The sequence below is a fragment of the Chiloscyllium punctatum genome, chromosome 39, assembly GCF_047496795.1.
Source record: "Chiloscyllium punctatum isolate Juve2018m chromosome 39, sChiPun1.3, whole genome shotgun sequence".
In the NCBI taxonomy this organism is placed as follows: domain Eukaryota; kingdom Metazoa; phylum Chordata; class Chondrichthyes; order Orectolobiformes; family Hemiscylliidae; genus Chiloscyllium; species Chiloscyllium punctatum.
In genome coordinates, this window is record NC_092777.1 from 37,473,883 (window position 1) to 37,498,773 (window position 24,891).

At 38.1% G+C, this 24,891-nt stretch overlaps 1 protein-coding gene across 3 annotated transcripts in view; it reads left to right on the forward strand.

Moving 5' to 3' along the window:
* The window catches only part of LOC140463959 (alpha-1,6-mannosylglycoprotein 6-beta-N-acetylglucosaminyltransferase B-like), an 864,396-nt gene that overhangs the window by 467,457 nt on the left and 372,048 nt on the right, over positions 1 to 24,891 (forward strand). For all 3 annotated transcript variants that reach the window (XM_072558468.1, XM_072558467.1, XM_072558466.1), the window contains one exon: positions 10,975 to 11,048. In XM_072558468.1, the coding sequence (XP_072414569.1) occupies positions 10,975 to 11,048 (74 nt within the window). The remainder of the gene's footprint in view (positions 1 to 10,974; positions 11,049 to 24,891) is intronic.

The window sequence follows — 24,891 nt, forward strand, 5'->3', positions numbered from 1 at the left end:
CAATGTGCTAGATCAAAAGTTACTCAGGAAAGCATGAGCCCATTGTTTGGGTGGGGTGGCAGAAGGTGGTGGTGAAGGAGTAAACATATTGATTGAAGTTTAACTAACTAAAAAGAAATGGTAAGATGTAACAGGTGGTGGGACAAAGGGATCAGTGCTGGGTGTCAACTGGTAATAATTTAACTAAATAACTCAGAACAAAGAATTGAAGTATCATTATTAAATTTGTAGATGATAGTTAGGAAACATATTTGGAAACAATACACAAGTTGGCTATAAAACAATGTTAAGTATGTAAGTGTAGACCTGGCAAATAGAATATAATGTGGGAAAAATTTGAAATCGCCCGTTTTGGTGGGGTCACATAAAAAAAGAATCATAATAGAGAAAGATTGCAGGGCTCTGTGATGCAAAGGGATCTGAGTGTCCTAGTACACAAATCACAATAGGTCGGTATGCAGGTACGGTAAATAATTAGAAAATCTAATAGACTCTTGTTATTTCAAGGGAAATCGGATCCTGAAGTAAGGATGTTACACTTTAGATATACACTACATTTGTGCGACCATGCCTGGAGTCTATGTAAAATATTGCTCTCCTTATTTAGGGAAAGATGTAAATGTATTGAAAGTAGTTCAGAGAAGGTTTACCAGACTAATACATGGAATAGGCAGATTGTCTTATGAGGGAAGGTTAGACAGGCTAAGCTTGTACCCACTGAAGTTCAGTAGATAAGAATTGATTTGGTTGAAATATAGATAAGGTGAATTGATAGGGCGATGTGGAAAGTATGTTGTTTCTTGTAAGAAATTCTAGAACTCGGGGTCACTGTGTAAAAACAAGGGCTAACCCATTCCATAAAAAAGGAGTTTTTTTTCTCAGAGAAGATTATGAGTCTTTGGATAGCTGTTTTTTGCAAAAGTCAGTGGCCTAAGAGATTTTGAATCATTTTTATTTGTAGAACTAGATAGATTCTAGGGGAAAAGTAAGTGGATGAAAGATTATCTGGGGTTGGTGGGAAAATAATGTAATCAGATCAGCCATGACCTTATTGAATAATACAGCAAACTTGAGAGACTAAGTGACAAACTCCTAATTCATACATTTGTGTGTGATTAATCTTTAAATTCTGTAATATAGCGATGGTGTATCTCAGTGCTACCTACATAACTGGGAGTCAAAATGGAGGCTTCCTCCCTCTCCAGCAAAAAAATGAAGGTTGAATGAAATGATGATTGCCCACCTTTCATGGCCAATAAGCAATGCACAAGTTTTCCATGACTTTCCCAAATAAATCCTGGTTCATGGACATTAATAAATTCTCAAATAGAAACCCAAAACTGCTGGAAAAGCCCAGCAGATCTGGCAGCATCTCTGAAGAATAATCAGAGTTAATGCTTATGCTTCAGAGATCCTTCCTCAGACCTCAACTTAGGGTTACTGGACCTGAAACATTGACTCCAATTTTTCTCTTCACAGATGCTGCCAGACCTGCTGAGCTTTTCCAGCAATTTCTGTTTTTATTTCTGATTTACAGCATCCACAGTTCTTTTGATTTTATTAATAAATTCTTGCTGCGAGAACAGCAGTTTAAATATGAATCATCCAATCTTATCATGGCCGAAGTACTATCCTCCTTTTTTGTAAAGACAGATACAAAGTATTAATTTAACATTTCAGCCATGCCTCTGCCTCAATGTACAAATCCACTTTTTGGTCTCTGTCAGTCTTACTCTTCTTTAAGCACAGTCTTTCTGGCGTCATTACTGACTGAAAACTTTGGGTTTCCCCATCATGTGAGCTGCTCGTGTTTTCCCATGGGTCTACATGAGCTCTCTTATTTGCTTTTCCATTTTCATCACCCACTCCCTGCTCCTCTGAAAACACAAACACACCTTCGGTATTCTCGTTGATGCTCAGTTGTATTTTCTGTGATGTACATATTTTTGTTTTCTTTGCAATACTAATGCATACTTCTTTTGCTATGCAGAGAACTCTGAATTTGTTCATCCCACCTGAGAATGTAAATCAACTTCACCCAAACCAGCTGCTTTCTAAAAGTTGTTCAGTTTTCCCTGCCAACCTTTTAATCCAATCAACCCTAGTCAGCTCTGTTCTTACCTCATTAAAGTCAAGTTCTCTTCCAATTAACTTTTCTTACTTTGCATTGTTGCATCTCATTATCCTCACCTTGTGACATGCAGTCACAAGGTGCTTAAGACAGTCTCCAACATTAATCCTTAAGAATCATTGCCATATATAACAGGTTCATCCCACTGCTCAGCCTTTACCACTCATGGAGATTAAAATCTACAAAACAGTGAATATTGTCAAAACAGTCACTACAGCTTTATTCATACCTTTTATACTGAATGAAACTTCAAGTGTGCTTGAAAAAAAACATAGATTCAGAGAGTTTGTGTTTCATTCCATATCTAATTGTAGGAACGTGGAGGATAAATGGTTTCACTGGAACCTACTCACAATCACAGCCACTGGGCTATTTTATTGCATTTCTAAGAAAATCTAGTCTCCTAGTGTGACTTTATTTTCTATTGAACTTTACATGTAGAAAGCAGAAGAATTGGCTTGCTGTGAACTGATCTGAAATTGAGAACCAGGCTTTGAATGTCGCTGAACTAAAAAGTTAGATTAGTTACATTTTATTTTACAATCAGTTAGTCATGGAAGTAAGGACAGTAAACTGCTGAGATTAGTTCAGTGTGTTTGACCCTGTTGATTTAATACACCATTTAGACTATCCAGAAAAACTAAATAACATTGAATTGATATTCCGCACTTGTGTACAGAGTTGCCAGTAACATCTTATAATCTAATTTGAAATGCTTTGGGATGTTGTGGAGTCTATGAAATGCATGATTGGTTTTCTTGCTAGCTTTATTTTTAACTGTACAGAATTAGGCCTATTCCACTCTGCACTAAGAAAGAATTTTTCAGCATCACTATGTTCCCAAATGAATATTGGTATTTAGATTTCCATTTGGTTACCAGTTCTAAGCCACTCATGCAAAGTAAATGAATTTACTGCCAGCCGAGCCTCTAATGCTTCGAGCAAGTGCTTTGGATTTTATTTCATGAACTATGAAGATGGAGACAGTTTACATCTAATTAGCATTTTAATCATTTTGGAGAGATCATGAATTTAGAGGAAGCTTTATCACCTTCAGCTTCCTCTGGGGATCGATTAGAGACTTTGACAATTCTCTTTTCAGAGTAGTCATACTGGTAAAGATAAAATGGTGACTACACCATGCCCTAATATTGAAAGTCTGTGTTAGTGTGTTTTTTCTCTTGTGTTTTTTCTTGGGTATAATACATGATATTTCTGCTTTGCACAGATAGGAGAGCTCAATTTGCTGCAACAGTATGCTGGCTCTTGTAAAATGTCATTATGTACTATTTTTGAATAACTGCTAACTCATTTAAAATAAGCAAATTAGTAATTATATTAGAATGGAACACTAAAGCTTCCTAAAGGAGCCAGTGAAACAGTATGTCATGAGGGCAAATTAAACACACAGATATGTAAATTGTCTATGGAACTAATAAATAATTGGAATGGAATTATTGTATTTTAAAATACAAACAATAAAAATATGTCAAAATGCCAATATAATATACAGAATTAATTTTCTACTCTTTGATAAAATAAATTTCCATGCTATTTCAGAAATAAATTCAATGTAATTTTGATGTATCTTCGAATAACTGTCTCAAATCCTGTCTAATCCCTGTCTAAAGCAAATCCCTATTTAGAGACCCAAGTTGATGATATTGTCAAATTTTAAATGTGGTCTCAATAAATCAAACTTGATTGTTAAATGTTTATTATGAATTCTGTGAAACCAGCTTTGGGTGATCACACTAAAATTAATGGAAGTATGCAATTGTCAGTATCAATAATTTAAATTATATCATTAACAACATAAAGTTCTTATTAAATCTGTAAAAGCAAGTGGTTGAAATTTGATCTGTGCTTCAAATGTTTTCCCAAATCTAAAATGGACCATAAAAAGGTTGAAATTTGCAGCAATAGAGATGACACTATTTTGTTTTGGAGATAGTTAAGTGTGCCTGCCAATTATCTGTAATGAATGCAGGCCTCATTTAATTGTGTTAGTAAGGGTCATTTGCATGAAATAAGACCCTTTTGTGAATTTGACATCTCTGCACACATGATGCATTGTTTTTCAACATGCTCAACATATCATAACAGGAATGTTTCACACATGGTATTTAAATGATTCCCTACTGCCAATACCATCAGTCTCTGGTCAGTCATTTGGCCATTAGTTACTGAAAGGTTCATTTTTATATCAGTTTTGGCTGTGAAGTGCTTTCAAATATTGAGTTTATGGAGGGCAGGACCAGTTTTTCAGGATAAACTTGCTTTCAATTGCTGGGAAATAGGTTTCTGTTGACTCTCTACAATTAAGAGCAACAGCAGCAGCAGCAAGAAAGGTAATAGATACCTGCACAGGCTGCAGATAAAGGTCAAGGAAAGACACGGGCTCAACAAGCATTAAAGTCTATGTGTCTTCTGAATCAAAGGCTGCATTTCAGAATTGGAGGAAGAGCTGGGATCCAACACCAAGTCACCACTTCTTGTGGCAGTGACGTTTGCTGTGAATCTAAACGTTATGCCTCTGATCCTGTCAAACTGCTTCCAGTGACATCAACATCATTAATTAGCTTTGCAATGTGAACAGGTTGGTCATTAGTGCACTGCTGTGGAAGGGACAACAAATAGCTTTTGGTTGCTGATGAGCAGACAGTAAGGATGCTGCAATTTCCCCACATTGTGGAGACATAGCATAATAAACTGCACATACATACCCGCATGTGGTGCTCATTGTGAAGCTGCACTGTTTGATAAAATAAGCCTTTGCTGTTGTCAATTTTCAACAACAACTTTTAATGGGGTAAACATCTCAAGGCATGTTACAGGTACACTATCAAACAAAATTAACATCACATTACATAAATGGTTAGAACAAGTGGCCAAAAGCTTGGTAAAAAAGATAGGTTTGAAGAAACATCTTTAAAGAATGAAAGAGAAGGAGAAAGGTTTAGGGAGGGAATTGCCAACTTGAGAACCTTGGCAGCTGATTGTACAACCTCCAGTATTGAGATGATTAAAATTAGGGATGTTCACGTGGTCAGAATTGGAGTAGTAGAGATACTGTATCTCAGAAGTTTGTAAGGCTTATGGGAATTATGGGAATGGGTAAGAAACATAAAATTCGAGTGAAGTATTAAGACAATTGATATTTTCAAGAGATCACAAATCAATCTCAGCAACAATTATTGCCGGAAGTGCTTCTAAAAGACTAATTATGACAATTGGTTGTCAAATTTCCGTCTGCTTCTTGTTCCCTAATATTGCTAGCAGTATGATTCACTTTTTAATGGCCATGAGGATGCAGATAGCTAACTGAGGTAACATCTGCAATGAATGGAATTAACAGTTTTGATGTGATTTAAAAGATGCCCATTTGTTTACTGAAGCAGATTACTGGGTGATAATAGTCTGCGGAACTTGGCAATCATTTTTAGGTTATTTGCATCCATAATGGAGTGGGTTCAGTTTCAGTTGCACCTATTTTGATATCATTTTTCAAAGTATTTAAAGCATATATTACACCTTTTATTGTGCAAGATGTTTGTTGCATGAATTCGTTCAAGTATTAAATAGTCCTTTCAGTGGTAGTAAGCTGATTATGTGATTTATATTTTAACATTGACTAAAAACAAATAATTCTTGGACTATGACAGATAATGGACCATTTCTTAAAGAAAACATACAAAGCTGTAAGGAGTGCTTTAAGTTTGGAATATTAAATTGTCTGTTCTTCTTTCAGAGGAAAAATGTATTCTTGAACAGAATACTCCATGGTTACAAATTTCCAAAATTTGTACAGCTTGTATCTTTGATCTTTTTTTATTCATTTGTGACTCTTGACCGTTGCTGGCTGGCCAGCATTGATTGCCCATCCCTATTTGCCCTTGAGAAGGTGGTGGTGAGCTGTCTTCTTGAATCGCTGCTGTTCACTTGCTGTGGGTTGACCCATGATGCCAGTAGCAAGGGAATTACAGGATTTTGATCCAATGACTGTGAAGGAATGGTGGTACATGTCCAAGTCAGGGTGGTGAATGTCTTGAAGAGGAACTTGCAGATGATAATGTTCCCAAGTACCTGCTGGCCTTGTCCTTCTAGATGGAAGTGGTCATGAGTTTGGCAGATGCTGTCTAAGGATCTTTGGTGAATTTCTGCAGTGCATCTTGTAGATAGTAAACACTGCTGCTACTGAGCATTGGTGGTGGAGGGATTGAATGTTTGTAGATGTGGTGCCAGTCAAGCGGGTTGCTTTGTCCTGGATGGTGTCAAGCTCCTTGAGTGTTGTTGGAGCTGCACCCATCCTGGCAAATGGGGGGGTATTCCATCAGACTCCTGACTTGTACCTTTTAGATGGTGGATAGACTTTGGGATGTCAGGAGGAGAGTTACCCATTGCAGTATCCCTCGTCTCTGACCTGCTCTGGTAGCCACTGTGTTATGTGGTGAGTCCAGTTGAGTTTCTGATCAATGGTAGCCCCAAGGATGATGACAGTGGGGGATTCAGAGATGGTAATACCATTGAATGTCAAGGGGTGGTGGTTAGGGTATCTCTTATTGGTGATGATCATTGTCTGGCATTTGTGTGACACAAATGTGACTTGACTCTTGTCAGCCCAAGCCTAGATATTGTCCAGATCTTGTTGCATTTGAGCATGGACTGCTTCAGTATCTGAGGGGTCATGGATGGTGCTGAGCATTGTGTAATCATCAGTGAAAATCCGCACTTCTGATCATCCCCACTTCTCACATATCTGTGTCACGTTATGAATACAACAATTAGAAATAAAATATGTGTGTCAATATATTGCTGCACTCTTGCAATGCATTGGCAGTGTCCCTAGGCGTGGACTGGGAGACCTAGATTTAAGTCCTATCAGCTCCAGAGTTGTAGAATAACGTTTCTGAACAGATTGATTCGAAAAATGGGTTACTACTGCAACTGTTAAATGGCACAGAATTAAAATTATTTAGAATAAGACAAATAAAATGTGATATAATATATAATTGTGAATGTGAAAAAAATTATTTCTGATCTCCATCCACTTCTCTGTATTTAATAATGAGAATAACAAAAATGTTGCCAAATGTATGAGATAACTGAGAGCAAGAAAAACAATGTGTTAAGAAAAGAGCACAGATTTATGGTAGCTCATTCCAAGTTTGGAGTTGGCATTAACCCTGGATCAAATGGTTTCTTCTGTTCTAGAATGTCTGTGACTGTATGTATGAATTTGGATAAGGTACAACAGTTTCTGCATGACAATCAACTGAAGGGTATAAATACAAATATAATTCCAAAGTTTCTGTTTGACTGAACTATTTTTGGGCATAATTCTCACACTGGCAGCATAATAGGTAGAAAGAAATTATAGAATTTTTAACACAAGCTGGGCTCAACAAAACTCAAATTTTAAAGATCTCACATGAAAATTTCTTCCCCTCATATAACTGGTCATGTCCCATAGTGGATTAATTATTATTGGGAGTTTCATTTAATGACACTTCTTTGCAGGCCTATGTGGAGGCCTAAAGAACTAAGATGTAACTTTTAGGTGACCGGACACCATTTTGAAAGGCTTTTTTTAAACTTAAGGCACTCACTATTGAATTCCAATCTAACTGGGAAATAGCTTTGTGATTCACAGATAGTGCTCTTAGCACCACAGAATCACAGAATGGTGACAGCCCAGAATAAGGCCATTTGGCCCATGCTGCCTACGCAAGCTCCCCAAATGAACACTGGCTTAGTGCCGATCTTCAGGTTTTTTTTCCAAAATTCGTTGCACATTGTCTCTACTCAACTAATTATTTGATGTCTTCTTGGATATCTCATCTGAACCTTCCTCTGCCACCACTTAATGCATTCAAAATTTAAACCAATTATTGTGTGATCAAAGGTTTTGTGCTAATCCCATTTGATTATTTTGCAAATTACTTAAAATGTTTTTTTGTGATAATAACTTCTAAAGCTTGAAAGGAGTGGTGCAGTGGCTAGCATTACTATCTCATAGTGCCAGGGATCTGGGTTCAATTCCACCCTTGGGTAACTGTCTGTGTGCAGTTTGCACATTCTCTCCATACCTGCATAGATTTCCGCTCACTGACCAAAGATGTATGAATTTGGATAAGGTACAACAGTTTCTGCATGACAATCAACTGAAGGGTATAAATACAAACATAATTCCAAAGTTTCTGTTTGACGGAACTATTTTTGGGCATAATCTTCGCACTGGCAGCATAATAGGTAGAAAGAAATTATAGAATTTTTAACACAAGCCGGGTTCAACAAAACTCAAATTTTAGGTGGATTGGCTATGCTAAAAGGTCCATATTGTGCAGGTTAGATAGATTAGCAATGGGAAATGCAGGGTTTGTGTAGGATACTGTCTGGAGTGTTGGTGTGGACTTGATGGGCTGAATGGTCTGCTTGCACACTGTAGGAATTCTATGTATTGCTTGATTGTAATGGGTTGTAATAAATTTTATGTTATAGTGATTTACAGATATGAATGAGCAGAAAACAAGGGGAAGAAATGCTTTTCATAAGGAATTTTTTTAGCATGTTTGATTGTGTTTTTGTATCTCGACCCAAACTCAGGCCAAACATCTGAGTAACTGTTCATAGTTGTTCACTGTACATGATGATAAGGCTACATTACAGGAAGCTCCAAGCTCTGTGAGTCCAACTTCTTACTAAATCATTGACACATGATAATTGAGGTAACAGTGATTTCAAGAGCATAATGATCCAACTCTATCATTACATACAGAATGGGCCAGCATTGCTAATATTGCTCAAAGCAGAAACAACCCTTATAATTTTTCTTTCAATAGTCTAATTATTGGAAAGCGTCTTTTTTGAAAAAAATCATTAATGGGATAATCGCTGATTTTTAAAAAGTAATTTCTTGCTAAGATAAATGCAATATATCTCAGATGCTTGGAATCTGAAATGAAAACAGAATTGCTGGTAAACAGTCAGGGGAATGGGGCCGGCATCAGTGGGGAGTGAAACAAAGATGTTAGGCCATATTTTACTATTGGAGGTGGGAATTAGAGATGGAAATAATCTCATCATTATGATACTCCGTCTGTCTCAAGACTGCTAGCAGGCAGGATCTGTCAGAGCTCTATGACTTTAATGGCCTGAAAGTGGAAAGGGAAGCTGGGCCCAGATAAGAAACCTCAAAAAAACTCACCATACATTCCCCAAAAGCCTTGATCTATGGCTTCCAAAGTGATCCGTCACTCACCTACATACGGTTGAACATTCTGATCATTTTAAACAAGCTTATCCTGAGCCCTTCATCTCAAACACATAACCCAACGGCTCATTATTATTCCCTCACACTCCCCTCTCACTTTCAAGCCTTCACTGTCACACCATACCTCCTCAACTGCCATAGACACACATCCTCATCCTTATCCTACTCACTCTCATCCCTTCACAATCACATCCTTTGCTCCCACCCCCTTATACACAGCATACAACTCACTCCTCACTCTCTCTTCTCTGTCAACCATTTAACTTACAACAATTGTAACAGTTTAATATACTATAAAAATACTTGAGTGAGTACACTCTTCAAACAAATGGTGTAAACAACATTAAGAACTTGCGATTGCAGTGATTGTAATGAGATCAGCTTGGCGCACCTCATAGAATATGAGTTCTCTGATTGGAGCTGTTAATCTGATCCAATCAGGGAGCCCTGGCTGACAGACAACAACTGGAGTGTCAGCCATCCTGTTATTCTGAGAGCTGGTTCTGAGGGTGCTAGATCAATGTCAAGGACTTGCTACGTGTAAATAAAGGGTGACTTGGTGACGATATACTGGCCTCTGTGAAGTTATTTCAGTAACAACAGACTTGCAGCCAAGAGCCTATAAAACTCTAAGTAATCAAATGATCTTCGGAAATGCTATCTCAATAGATATCTAGACGAATGCTTAAAAGCGATGGGAAAAGACCAAACATTCACGCTTGAACATCATACTAGCTATCCTGTCAGTAATATTCTCTATTGTTTATCCATTCCAACTCATTCAAAGAGTATTCCACACTTACAATGTTTGTTTTTTAATTGCCAGTATTCCATTTGGCATAAATAATAATCCAACAAACATGTCATTTTAAGGGGTAGTTACATCACCTAACCATAGCACTGTAATAACTCATCTGATGGAACACAAATGCAATTCATGCTACAGCATTAATCTATAAACTGTAAGGGAGGGAAACAATTTTACTTCTAAATTCTTCCCTCTTCTATGCCATTATTCACACCTACATGTAACTAGTGTAAAGGCCAACTGCTGCTAAAATCCATAGTCACTATGAAAATTAAAAAAAAAACCTGGGACAGCCTCTTAATGAACCTACAGCCCTGTCACTTGCCTCCATCATTAGTGCAAGTTTACATGGAATTACGTTAGAAGCAATGTACTCAGACATCATAAAGTATGTAAAAGAAAATGGGGGAACTGTGGAAGTGATAATAAGATGATATGAAGTCTGGTCATAAAAATTCACACATAAAAAGAATTGTCAATGTAAGGAAATCCTCAGCTTTAAGGAAATGGGAAAGAATTAGTTCGAAGTAAGAGACATGGAATAAATCTAACGAACATGTGAAAGTAAAGCATGGTAGATCTGAAAGTGAGTTTTTAATATGGAACTACCTTAAAAATAAATACACTTAATTGTCAGTAATTTCCAACTCAATCTAAAGGGTGGAATTAACAATTATATTCTGCAAGTTGAATTACAACATAAGTGAAAATTCTAATCTGCTGTTTTTTTTATATTTTCTTTCAACTCTTGACACCATGTAGCCAAAGGAAAGGACAGCAGCCAATGTGAGATTCCCAAAGATCCAAATTTCCCTGACTGCCTTGGGAAGATTGAGGTGAGTACTCATCGCTCTGTTTCCCTTTAAATTATTTATTCACATTGCATATGAAGGGTGATTCTATAGTCAATGAAAAATATCCAGAGCTTTGAAATTAAAGTGAGCAATCAAAATATCATGCGTCATTTGTTGTTTGAACCAGGAATAAAGACTATACCATTCTGCAAATGTGGTTTTATGTCTGAAATTGAGAAGAATAAGCAAAAACTGACTGGAACAGAACAATTATGAATAATCATGTACAGAAACCAAAATAAACAGTAAAATAAAGATGGGATAAATTATAGATTTAAGTGAGATGGGAAATGCAAAATAAACCATGAGTTTTTAAAATGTGAAACAATATTTGAAACATGAGGAAATGAAACTTCATGTTCTTATGTGTAAATTTTCAAGGTCTTAGTAATTAATTTGTAGCAATTAGAGCTATCACCTTCTGTTTAAAATCCATGCAAATTGTATTTGATTAACTTGTGCCTTTTCAAATGCTGATTAATATTGTCACTCATTTTTATCCAATTATTTAGCCAACATCACGGTTTGGTTAATTTGTTACTAAGTGTTAATATGTCTCATTCTCCAGTTCTAAACAATGAGGGAATGTTCACAGTCTTCCCGTTTTTCAGCTCCACACCTGTAGCTGGAGGCAACTGCAGTATTATGATCAAAGCTCCTATGATTTCCTGTCTTGCTTATCAGCCGATGGTACAATTCATTAAGCACTGGTACTTTCTCTACTTTCAAAAATACTAAGTAAAATAATTTCCACAGAGGCTGGTATCCTGTCACCGAGTCACTTTTTATTCATATGCGGAAATTCCTCTACACTGATCCAACTCCCTTAGAGCCAGCTCTCAAAGTGAACAGGATGTCTGACACTCATGTTCTTATCTGTCAGCCAGGACTCCCTGATTGAACCAGATTAACAGTCCTGTTCAGGGGACTCATATTCTATGAGATCCCCCTACCTGATTGACCTTGTTACAATCACTACATCCCTCCCATCTAAGTCTGAGGACATAGGCTGGTTCTTTTTCTCAAGCTCCTCCTGGGATTTTTTAGCACTAGGTCTGGTTCCCCCCAAACTCTACCTCTCATACACGTGTCATGTAAGGTACAGTAGTTCTTGTGCCTATAGAATCTCGGAAGAAATTAATTCTCTTCTTCAGATGGCTAAGGTGTTGAGGGGGCGACATCAACCATGTCCACCAGAAATTCCGAGGTCTCTTCAACACTGGACAGTGGGAGCAACCCCCACAGGCTCCAACAACCTTTCCAAAAGTTCCAAGGAGCCAGGACATGTTTTGATCCTGCTCTGTTAGTGAGTTGTCAGCTTTCATACTGTCTACATGCTTGTTCAGGACCATCGCTCTAACCCAATCACTGGACTTGACCTCGCATTGACTATGTTTCTGACATTCTGAGACATTCCTGTGGTTCCTACACAAAACTTCACCCCCTGAAGTAAACTGTCTCTTTCACTTAACGGAATCTTGTGTCTGACATTGGTGTTACTGATGGCATTTCATGCTCCTCTCAGGTCAGGGAAGATCAGATTTAACATGGTGTGGAGTGTCCTCCCCATTAGCAATGCTGCTGGAGATATCCTTGTAGTTGCATGAGAGGTGGTCCTATAATCAAATAGGAACTGGGAGGGTTTGGGTATTAGTTTAAAATCCCTACAAAGGCGATCCGACCTGTTAAACTTCACAATTTCTACCATTATACAATGATGCCTTCGCTTTTCAGCCTCTGATTTCTGTCTCTACTTTTACTCTCAAGGCATATGGCAGTGGGCAGGCCTTGAAGAATCGTGGAATTGCTTTTTGGTCAACATGCAAGGTGGCATTGGCTCCTTTGATAGTGTCTAGACCTTCCTGAAAAACCTCTGGGTATTTAATTAGGACTTCACTCAGGCAGCCATTTTCTCATCAAAAAATGTTGAGCCAAACTGGGTGAATCTTTCACAATCGTTTCACCTTGGTCTTGGGTCCTGGCCGTTTACTATAGTCAGTGGTAACTGAACCAGCTGCTTCTCTTAAGAGGCTAGATCCAAAATGGTGCCCTTAATCTGTAAAGGTTTCTTGGTATATGTTCTTAGTCTAGCTGAGGTCTTGCACAAAACTTTAGGGTTGGCATCCAAAGCAAATTCTGTTAAAGAGTGGTTCTGCAATCACTGAAATGGATGCACCAGTATCAACTCTATTAGAACTGGGTGACCATTTAGCCATTTTGACTAGTTCTGATTTGGATGTTGCTAAGCAATTTAACTGTTCCAAACCAGATGTAGGTAGACTTTCCAAGGTATGAACTCTCCTGGATACTGGCCAATGAGTTTACTTACTCAATTCAGGCCTAATGGGACACTTTTGCTGTCTCATGTCTGCATATCAACAGCAACTGCGATGGTTTGCCAATGCAGATCCTAAAGAAAATTTTAACCGTTTGGCAGAGGCTTACCTTTGTTTTGGTGTTTTGCTGTGGGCCGACATAGAGTCCCTCTGTTCAGGATATATCCTGAGTGAGGCTATGAAGTTGCTTTCACTCAAGTGGCATTCTCCAAGCTCAGTTGGACTGGCGAGGGTGTCCACTTCCAATTGAATACACTGCAATTTGTATTCTCCACTTGCTGCATTTTCCACTGTTAAAGCCAATTGTAGTGCCTGTTTGAAGTCCATTGGGCTTCAGCTAGTAGGTACTTTTGCATGGTTACATCGTTAATCCCACATACCAAGCTGTCTCTCAGTATCTCATTAAGGATTAAACCAAAGTTAGATGCCCCTCCCACTTCTCTTTAGCTCAGCAAATTTCCTGGCACAAACTCCCCTGGTTCTTGAATTGCCAAGTAAAAATGATAGCAGTTCAGAATTAAAGGAGGCTTAGAGTCATAATATTCCTTAACCAAATCCATCAACTCTTGAAAGGTTTTAGTATCTGGTTTGTCAGTGAAAGTTATACTTGTATTACCAGAAACAGCTTTGGACCCACATCCTGCCAGGAGAATTACTCCTTGCTTTTCATTTGCCCCAATATCATTTGCCCAGAAAAATATAGTACATTCTTTCCACATACAGGACCCAGTCTTCATTGGCAGAATCAAACAAGTCAAGTTTCCCAAATAACGGCATGATGCCAGAAATACTAACCCTAACTCAAAGATGACTGTTGTGAGTGAATTTCTTTAGGAATGTGCTTTGCTCTTGTCACCACTGAAATAGCTCCAGGGAGGTTGGTATCCCATCACTAGGTCATCCTTTATTTACACATGGAAAGTCTTGACATTGATCCAGCTCCCTCAGCGCCAGCTGTCAGAGTGAACAGGATGTTCGATACTCCTGTTCTTCTCTAACAGCCAGGACCCTATGGATTAACAGCCCCAATCAGGGAACTCATATTCTATAAGGATCACCTGTTTGTCCTCATTACAATCACTACACTAAGCACCTTAATATTTCCTCCATCACTATGTTTGTCCCAACGAATATTTCACACATCACCTTAACAACAGTATCTGCATTTTCCCAAAGACAGAGGCAAAGTATACATGAAAACATGATTGCATCTTCCACCTCCGCATGTTATCATTCTGGTCCATAATTGGGCTTATTCTTTTCTTAACTATCCCCTTACCCTTAATATATTTATAAAGCAGCTTTTGAGTTTCTTTGATTTTACTTGCCAATATATTTTCATGCCTGATCTTGCTTTGCAAGTTTCCTTTTTAATTTCACCTCTGCTCTTTGTATACTCTTCCAGGTTTTCTGATAGAAATTTGTTTATTGCCTTATCTTACCCTGTGTGCTTTGAGAAATGGAAGTGGCTCTAGACCTAGAAGTCGTAAGTTTTGCTTTTCAGAAAATGCATTTGCTCTGAACCATCATTATCTCTGCCTTGAATGCCTCCCACTGCTATGTCATTGATTTTCCTTTGAATAACATTTTGCAGTTCAGGTTTGCTAAATTACATTTCAATTTATTAAAACTGTTCTTTCCTTATATGAGCATTTTCACTTTTGGGACAGAAGATTACAGTAGGTAGGCTACATTTTACCGAGAAATAAACCCAATGCACAGGTCTAAAGGTTCTGTGAACAGGCTAAATTGCCTAATTGTGAATGTGCACCCTTGGGAGCTGCGGACAGCCCCAGCAATATCAGCTGCACCATGTATTCAGTATTGGCAGAAATGTGGGAATGGGAGGTTATCATTCCTAGCAACACTGCATTTGAGTAGGATAATGAGGGAAATGAAATATGAGAGACATTGCAATGTTGATTAAAGAAACGGGTACAAGAGTGAGGAGGAATAATTTGCTTGCAAGGGTCGTTAAATGAGGCAATTTGGGTTGAAGTTTAGAACAAAAAAGGACAATTACAGCACTTGGTGTTTACTATAGACACCCAAAAGTTTGCAGGAAATTGAAGCCCAAATATATAAACAAAGCACAGATTCCAGTGTGAGATATATACCTTGTATTGTGTTGGGTATGTTTGGAAAGTTCAGGGAGCGAAGTGAGATAGTAAAACAAATTCAGGGTTTGGGGCGATAGTAATTCTCGGGGCAGATGGTTTGAAAGGAAGGTGGAGTGCTATCTTAGGCCTCAATGCACAATGGAAATAAATAGTAGCCTTTCTTCCTGCCATTTATAAACTGCTTTAAAAATGTGACCTTTTCATTCTCACCATATTTTGGTGTGGATAGGGTAGGATTGGGTCAATGAACTGACAAGATCATATGATCCTTAGTTATTTATTCAAATGGTAAAATGTTGATCTGGTGTCTACCTACCCTAAATATTTTGGGGGTTAGCTTGGAGGCTGTTCGGAAGGACTGTTTTTTATCCATATTACATAGGCACCTGCTGAAAACAAATCCAGCCGGAACACAAAAAAAGTGTCCTTCGTCATTCCTTTTCCATAATAAAGCTAAATCTAACTCAATTATAATTACCACCACTGAAATGATGAGCCAGTGAATCCTTTTCCACCTGCCCAGCTTCATGCCCAAATCTCAATCTAGAACTGTCCCTTCTCCTGTTTTGCTTGCTACATACTAGCTAAAAATATTGGTCCTGAATGCATTTTCAGAACCTGCATCATCCATGTATAAACATTTACTCAAATTTGGGAAGTTAATGTCTTCTAATTTTACTGCCCTACTGTTTTCACATGTATCAAAAATTTGCCCTCATATCCTCTTGACCATGTTGGAGGCTGCAGTAAACTTCAAGCACTGTGTTTGCCCATTTTGTTATTCTTCAGAATGTTCTCCAGATTGCTTCAGCTGATCATTCTTCTGAGCAAATCATTCCTCCCCACTCCTTTACCTGTTTTTTTTAACCAACATTGCAATGATTCTCCTTTTAAATACACCTCCCCCCCCCCCACTATCTTGATTGAATATCCTATTACTCAGAATGTTAAGCTGCCATTCCTACTTTTCTTTCAGCCATATTTCAATCATGTTGAAAGCTTACAGCTAAAACACAACTTGTCGACATTATCTGAGTCATGAATACTTGAGATCAAGCACAATGTGGCACAAAGATAATATCCCTACCTCTGAGCCAGAAGGCCTGGATAAGCAGGTCCCACCTGCTACAGAGATGTATAATACCATCTTTAACAGGTTGATTAGAAAACATCACTTTCAATAAATCATGATTGTGGCAGAAGATTGATGCTCTAAGACTGAACATGTCCAACATTTTGCTACCAGCCTGACCTTGTTAATTATTGTCAATACTTAAAATATATTCTGGAATGTCATTTAATATAAGTAACACTTTGGAAGCTCTTTATGTGCATACACAGAGCACTCCTGCCTCAGTAATTGAGAAAATAGACACCCTGAGTACCTTTTTAAGCCCAGTTTCATCGTAGGAAAGTCATGTTCAGAGGTTACGAATTGTGAGTGGAATGAAGTATAATGGTTAAGAGCTATCAACAATAGTACACTGATAATTATGATAAGTATCAGAGAGTCATACAATAATACAGCACAGAAACAGGCCCTTTGGCCCACCATGTTTATGCCAACCAACAAACATTTTAAATACTCATCCTGATGCTTCTTAAATGTTGCGGGGGTACTTGCCACCACCACCTTTCCTCACACCAACCTGGGTTAAAACATTTTTATCTCAGATCTCCTCTAAAACGCTTGCTCCTCACCTTAAACTTATGCCCACACATCTGCTATGGAGAAGAGGTTCTCACAACATATTCTGTGTATGTCTCTCATAATTTTGTATATCTCAATCAGATCCCTCCTCATCTTCCTCTACTCCAAGCAAAACAAACCCAACCGATTCCAGTCTCTCCTCATAACTAAGACTTTTCATCCCAGGAAACATCCTAATGAATCCCCTTGGCACCCTCTCCAGTGCAATCACATATTTCCAATAGTGTGATGATCAGAACTGTACACAGTACTCCATCTGTGGCCTCACCAGTGTTTTATAAAGTTGTAATGAGACTGTGTTCCCCCAAATCTTGTGCCCTGCCTAATGAGACCAAGCATCCCATATGCCATCTTTACCAAAATGTGTTGACACCTTCAGGGATCTATGGACAGTTTGCTTTATTTATTGCATTCATTTATTGTGTATATCCTAAAATGTATCACCTCACACTAATCAGGATAAAATTCCATTTGCCATTGCTCTGTCCAATTACCAGCTGATCTGACTGTAGCCTGCTACCATCCTCCTCACTATCAATACTACTCCCAATTTTTGCATCATCTACAAACTTACTAATTAAACCTACATTCACATCCAAGTCGATAATGTACACAACAAACAGCACCGATCCCTGCGGTTCATCGCAGTTCAACCTAAGGCTGAAGGGTTTAGTTTAATTCCTTTCCAAGGAAACTGATATTTCAAACAACTTGACTGATGCAATCAAGCAAAGATGTAACAGTAAACATTTCAAAGTTAACACAGTGGGTTGCCAGTGATGAAAATGTTCCCTTTCTGTCAGTTAGTGGTGCACCGTGAAGTATGATTTCTTAATCTCAACCCTATTTCTTATTCATTGAGATGAATGACAACTGACAAATTTGTTTACAATTACGGGCAATCTTAAGGCTTGTTTTCACTGCAAGTGTTACATTCAGTGTAAAACTGCATTACTTCACTACAGTCTCAGGTTGAGTTTCAATCCTCTTTCACAATGTGCAAGCTCAGGTCTGGTACACAGCAAGAGAATGTGCCACACTGATGGCAAGCTAGCAGTGTCAACACTAGTGAAAATCAAATATTGCTGAGATAAGGTACTGCTCCAGTTATTAAGTTGAGAGGATGTTCTATGATATTGGCCTGGATTTGGTGATGGCAATGACAATTAAATTGTCAATTTTCCCTGTCATTATTATTCTGAAGTTGACAGCAGCTCTGGAATCCGCACATGTGCACTTAAATGTAGAAACCCTTAATCACCTCCCAATAGTTTGTGGCATTCAAGTCTCCCCACTGCCCCCCCAAACCACCACCACCACTGCCCCATGAGTATTTAGAAATTGCTAAACCAATGTGAATATGCATTTTACCCCATTAATTTAATTGTATAAACACCTATATTTTGTTGAATGAAGTATAACCAGTTTTCAAGAATGTAGTAAATATATTTTTGGAATGTCAAATATGCCAATTATTATGAAAATACACTTTATTAACAGTTTTTAACTTGTTATTTATTCGAACATGTATTTATGATATTTAAGTTTCTAACTTAATCTCATGTGCACATCTCAGTCATTTACTTTTGCCTCTGCAAAAAGTGAAAATTTCAGTGCATTTTGTTTCCTTATTGCTCACTGTAAAATTAAATGGGATGAGCTGCTTGCCCTGCTTGGAGACATCTTTGGGCTGTGATGATCTCAATGACTTGTCAGCAGTTTCAAATTGACAGAGGCAAAGGACAAATCCACAACAAAGAAATAACCAGATCTTTTTGAATAGCTTCTTTGTGAGGTTAGAAATGTCCTCGTTTTGAGGTTAGAAATAAAGTTTAAGATTGACAAAGCATAAAAGAGAGATGGGTTTTTTTTGTCAAATGAATAAAAATGAACTCACCAATATCAAACTCATTTAAAAGCAATTTACTGTATGATTATATAGAGCCACAAATGCTCAAGAGATTGGGATTTTGAGGGCTATTTATTACTTGTCTGTTCTTTCTAATGAACAGTAATGCAGTGCAACAATTATAACTTCAAATTAGTTCATACAAATACATACTCACTTTTGTATCCACTGAAACTTAAGTAAAAATATGCTTTAATAAAAAAAAATTTGATAATGTCTCAGAGTAAAATTGCAAATATTTGTCATCATTAAAGACCATTGAGATTGACAGCAAAGCCATCATGAAAATTTGTGTGATGTAGTTGAGTAAACCCAAGAAGATCACAGTCAATTAGAGGTTTATGTTTCAAGAAACAGATTTTATCATTGATTGGCAATTACTCATTAATATTTTACATATGTTCTCCACATGTAATCATTCATTAACAGAAAATAAACAAGCAGTCTTAATAAATAAGGCATCAATTATCCTTTTCATTCTATTCATAGAGGGGTTAGACAAAATCATTGCTTCTCAGTTAGTTGGTTATTACATTTCCTTATTTTGTAGCTTATAAAGTTTGAGCCAAAAGATAATTGTTTCACAATAAATCCAAAGTCATTGCATAGAATTTTAAACAGCATGCACACCTTTGTAAAACCCTTGCGGGTATCTTTACAGCTATTTTAACAAGTCCACAATTTATGTACAACTTGTAACAACTCACTTTGCTATTATCATTGTGGCACTTGAGCATAACAGTGTCACAATGCACCAATGACATAAATAAAATATGGTTCTGTTGCCCCAAGAGAACAATTATTCCCTCCTCTCCTTTTGTCAAGCACACAATCTAGAATAGGGTATTGTTTGATGCATCTTTCATGAATATTTCAACACACTCCTTGATTTCCATTCAAGCGATACCTTGATGTTAAAATTCTCATCATATTTTCAAATCACTGTGTGACCTGATTTCTCCCAATCTTTGTAACCTCCTTCAGCCCTACAAATTTCTTTGATCCCTGCATTCAATGAATTTTGGCCACTTGAGCATTCCTGATTTTATTCACTTCACCAATAGAAACTGTACCTTCAGCTGCCTAATTTCAGGAATTTCATCCCTACAGCTCCATCTCTTCACCTCTTTTTCCTTTCAGAAAGTGATCCTTTAAAAACTCACCTCTTTTGCCAAGCTTTTGACCAACTATCCCAAAATTACCTTGTGTGGTCAAATGTTGTTTGGTAGTGCTCCTGTATAGCACGTTGAGATATTTTATAATGTTAAACGTGCTATATAAATTGCTGTGCCATGCAAATTGTTGTTAATATTCTTTGATAAGGGATGAGAAGTATTTGCAATTCCAGATTTGGGTATCTTGATTTCAATGACGTATTCATTGGTGAGAAAACCAGGCATTTCCCATGAGAAGAGAAAACTGAGAGATCCATATATCTAGTTTAATAGGATCCCATTTAACCAACAGGGAGATTATTGTCTTTTGTTTTATGTAATATCTTTCATGCATGAAGAATGTTTTGTCTTTGCAATCAGTGGGAAGCACCTTCCTAACCATTAGTTTGTCTTCATTTGCGTCAGTACTTCTATTCAAGACAGCAAGCCAATATTTGCAAATGGAGATGGCTAAAACAGAGAAAGATAAAGGAATGTGCAGAAAATCTGGGTCACTCATAATTAAGTCTGCTGCTTGTGTCAATGATAACAAAATTTCAGAATGTTTTTTTTCTGTGCATAGAGTTTTGGTGCAGTGGGGAAACTTGAACATTCATATGTTACTAACTCCTTTCCAGCTTTAATTTGGCTCATGTTTATTGTAACAAGGCATTTGCTGTGACAGTTTAGCTTACTGTGCTATCATTTCAGTCAGCAAAACTTAGCATCCTTAGGCAATCCTACTTTTCCTCATGTACTTGATTTTGACAATTTTAAGCTATTTCAGTATTATTGTATCAGAGTGAACAATATTATTCCCTTTTATTCTGGTGTGCATCTCCTTCAATGCATCAATAAATGCAGTTGATTGCAGTTTTATTATATATAAAGATAACAAGAACACATTAGCAGTTTACAATCCCAATGATTAAGATATAACTTACTTAGTTTTAGGAAAGTGAAGTATTTTTTAATTTGCTATTCGGACAGCATTATTTGTTTCTATTTTCTCCTGCCCTAGTTTGTCAAACTTTATCCTGCATTGCTACATAATTGGTGATGGAACTATGTGCAATTGATCTTTCTGTATGAGCTTTAGTTTAATTGTAATTCTATATTTATCACGACCAATTATTTTCTGTTTGTCACCTCTAAGACCAATCACTCGCAGGTGAAATTAATAGTTCATCTATTCCCTTCAGTTCACTGTATACCAGATCTAGGAAACCTAGCAGGACAACTTAAACTTCATGCTTCTGCTTTGTTGCTCCAGGGAACATAACTTCTATAATGTAGGCAATTTATTCAGGGTATACAATTACTGCCTGAGTGTTCTTTTATTCAAGACATATAATTACTCTGTGGCAGGCAATCCATCCACTTCATACAATTAATATCTGGCCTTTCTTGTACCCAGAGTTCAAGCAATTTCTATTTGTAGCATATGGCTTTCTTCCATCTGTACAATTGCAGCAATGTAGTCATCAAATGTGGTGCACATTTTCCAGTTAAATCACTACACAGCATGACCTGTACTGTATTGTACTAAATTCTGCAATCCAGATAGCACTGTTAAATGTCCTCATTCATGAAAGGGTAGCATTAACCCAAATACATTGCAACAATTAAATATAAGCTGAACTGTTGAAACAAATTAATTATACTGACAGGCCTGCCTAGAAAATTGTGATTCCACGAGGGTAAACTGAAAACAATTGAGCTCAATTACGGAGATCCTAATGGGATCCTAAATATATTGTAGTATCCTGCTAGACTCGACCATGGGGAAGAGAATTGCATGAAAAGCAATGAGTATATTAAATAACAAAAGAAGAAAACCAAAGAGTAAGTAGCCAAAATCTTGTGGTGTAATGAATAACAATAATCAGTTGTGTATTTCTCATTAAATATACTGATATGTTGGGCAAACGCATGCTTCCTTTGGAATTTTAAAAATCTTCCAGGGTGTTTCAGTTTGTTCACATTGTGTGCATAGACCTAGTACTGTTGAATTACAATCTGCACTAACAGTGTAAGTGTCATTTTATATTGTATTTCTTGTATTCTTACAGGGTATTCAAATAACAATGGATAAAATAGTGAAATATTTCTAAAATTAGTTCTGAAAGAGGAAATGAGGAAGAATGGATAATATGTAAAATAAAGATTGGAAAACATTTCAAGCGATATTAGGAAAGCAATAAATAATTCTGAATATTTTGCATAGTAAGCGAGCTATTAAAGGATAAATGTGATTGTGTCAGGTTTTGAAAATGGGAAGAAAATTAATATAGTAGAAATAGGAAGGTATTTTTATTATGCACTTAAAACTGTGATGAAAGGAATGGGCTGATTCTTACAGAAATTGGTTAGTTGAGGTTTTCATTTAGTTTCATGGAGGGTTTCTCTCTGCAAGTACTAGGGAGTTTTCTCACACTATTGTCCCAAACCCACCTCATTTAGGGGACACCATGTCTATCTCTTCCAATGCGAACGCAATTCACTGGCTCACTGTAGGTGGAAGTACTGGCCACTGCTGGGGTGTCCCACGAACACCCCAGCAGTGGGTGATGTCTTTAAAAGGTCATCATGCACCTGATAAAGTGATTGCTGTCCAGCACAAATCAAGACTTTTCACACAGATGTGGCAGACAAAGAGAAATTGGTGCCTGTGTTACGGACAAGTATCTGGAGGCGCTGGTGGTCAGCATGCTTCAGGGAAAGCCCGTCCTCTTCCTCCAGGACTGGCAGAGAAATGACACCAAGCTGTGCCAGCCTTGTCCAAGGTTGCCACCCCAGTCAGTGTGAGGAATGCCCAGCAGTAACACAAGAGGGTGAATGGCCTTCTCTGCTCCACCCACATAAAGCGCCACCATCCTTTCTGTGTCACCTCACACTCACTCTATTTCTGCCACTGAACACTCTCCCACAAAGGCCCATGCTTTATCACCACTGCATGTAGCATCTTTCCTCACTCACCCTGTCCCTCCCAACCCAAAACAAAATTACAAATCCCATATGACCTCTGTGCTGCCTTCACCCTTCACTTGTACCACCTCACCACTACACTAACACTAACAACTGTGTCAGCTTTTTTTTTCTCACTCTACCCCTTCTTTTCTTTCAATCCAGGGGAAAACAGTCCATAATGGGGCAGAAAAAGACAGGACAGGCACTAGGGAGCCAGGCTTACAGCTCCTCATTCTCAATGAGGAGAGTTTCTTGGCCCGGGTTGACCTCTGCACTGACCTCCACCATGAAGAATAGGGCATGGATTCATGAGGGGATGCATCAGCAAGGCTGCATTCAGTATCACTCAGGACAGTAGGAATATTAGAGGGTGCTGCTGCCTCAGGCAGCAAATATTATTAATGTATCACAACGATTAATGGGATTACTTCATAATGTTGCATGATATGGTCATGGGTGCTTAGGACAAGGATGCGACCTCATGTACAAATCTACCTGCTGCACCTATCCATGACAGTATCTGTAGAAATGACCACCACACAGACCTTGTGAAGATCGAGTTATATCTTCACATTGGGATATCCCAAATCATGAGGGCACCATAATTGTGCGAAATGAGATAGACTTAGAAGCTTTATTCCCTCAAATTTGTTTTTCTCCAGCACAGATTTCCGAGGTTCGGGTGTGACAGGGACTTCAGAAGCAGGAAGTCAATGTCCGTATGCCACTCAGCATGTGCGGATCCTCAGAGTGACTGTGCTGCCATGCAGCATGGAGGAAAAATTGTCCAGAACAGGTCTAACAACTCAAGACTGGGCATCTATGAGTACTGTGAGCCCTCAGCAACAACAGAGTCATATTTTAATAAAATCTACAACCTCATGTCCTGGCATATTCCCCACTCTATCATGACCGGTGTCCAGAAGGGCATGCCATGGGCACCCTCAGGCAAATCTGAAAATGAGGTGCCAACCTGGTGGTACTACAGTGCTACTTGCATGCCCAAATCAGCAAAAGCAGCTAATATTAGAGAGCGCTAAGCAATCCCATAAAACATGAATCAAATTTAAGTTCTGTAGTCCTGCTATATTCAGCCATGAATGGTGCTGGGAAACGAATCAGCTCACTGAAGGAGGAGGCTCCACAATGATGAGAGAACCAAGCACAACAGTGCAAAGGATAAGGCTGAAAAATTTGCAAGAATATTTAGCCAGAAACCCTGAGTGGATGATCCTTCATGGCCTCCCTCAGTGTCCAGCATCACAGTTGCCAATCTTCAGCAAATTTAATTCACCCCATGTGATATCAAGAAATGGCTGGAAGCACAGGATACTGCCATGGCTATGGGCCCTGGCAACTTTCCAGCTGCAGTACTGACATGTTGTGTTCTAGAATAAGGCAGAGATGCATGAGAGGGTATACCAGCAAGCCTGCCTTAGGTACCACACGAGACTGCAGGAATACTGAAGGGATTCTTCTGCCTCCCTTGTCAAGCCTACCCACTCCTGCTATAAATAAAAAGCTGGACAAATTCACCCTGGACAATTATTAGCTTCATCAGTCTACTTTCAGTCTTCAATAACGTGGTGGAAGAAGTCATCAACAGTGCTATCAAGCAGCATTTG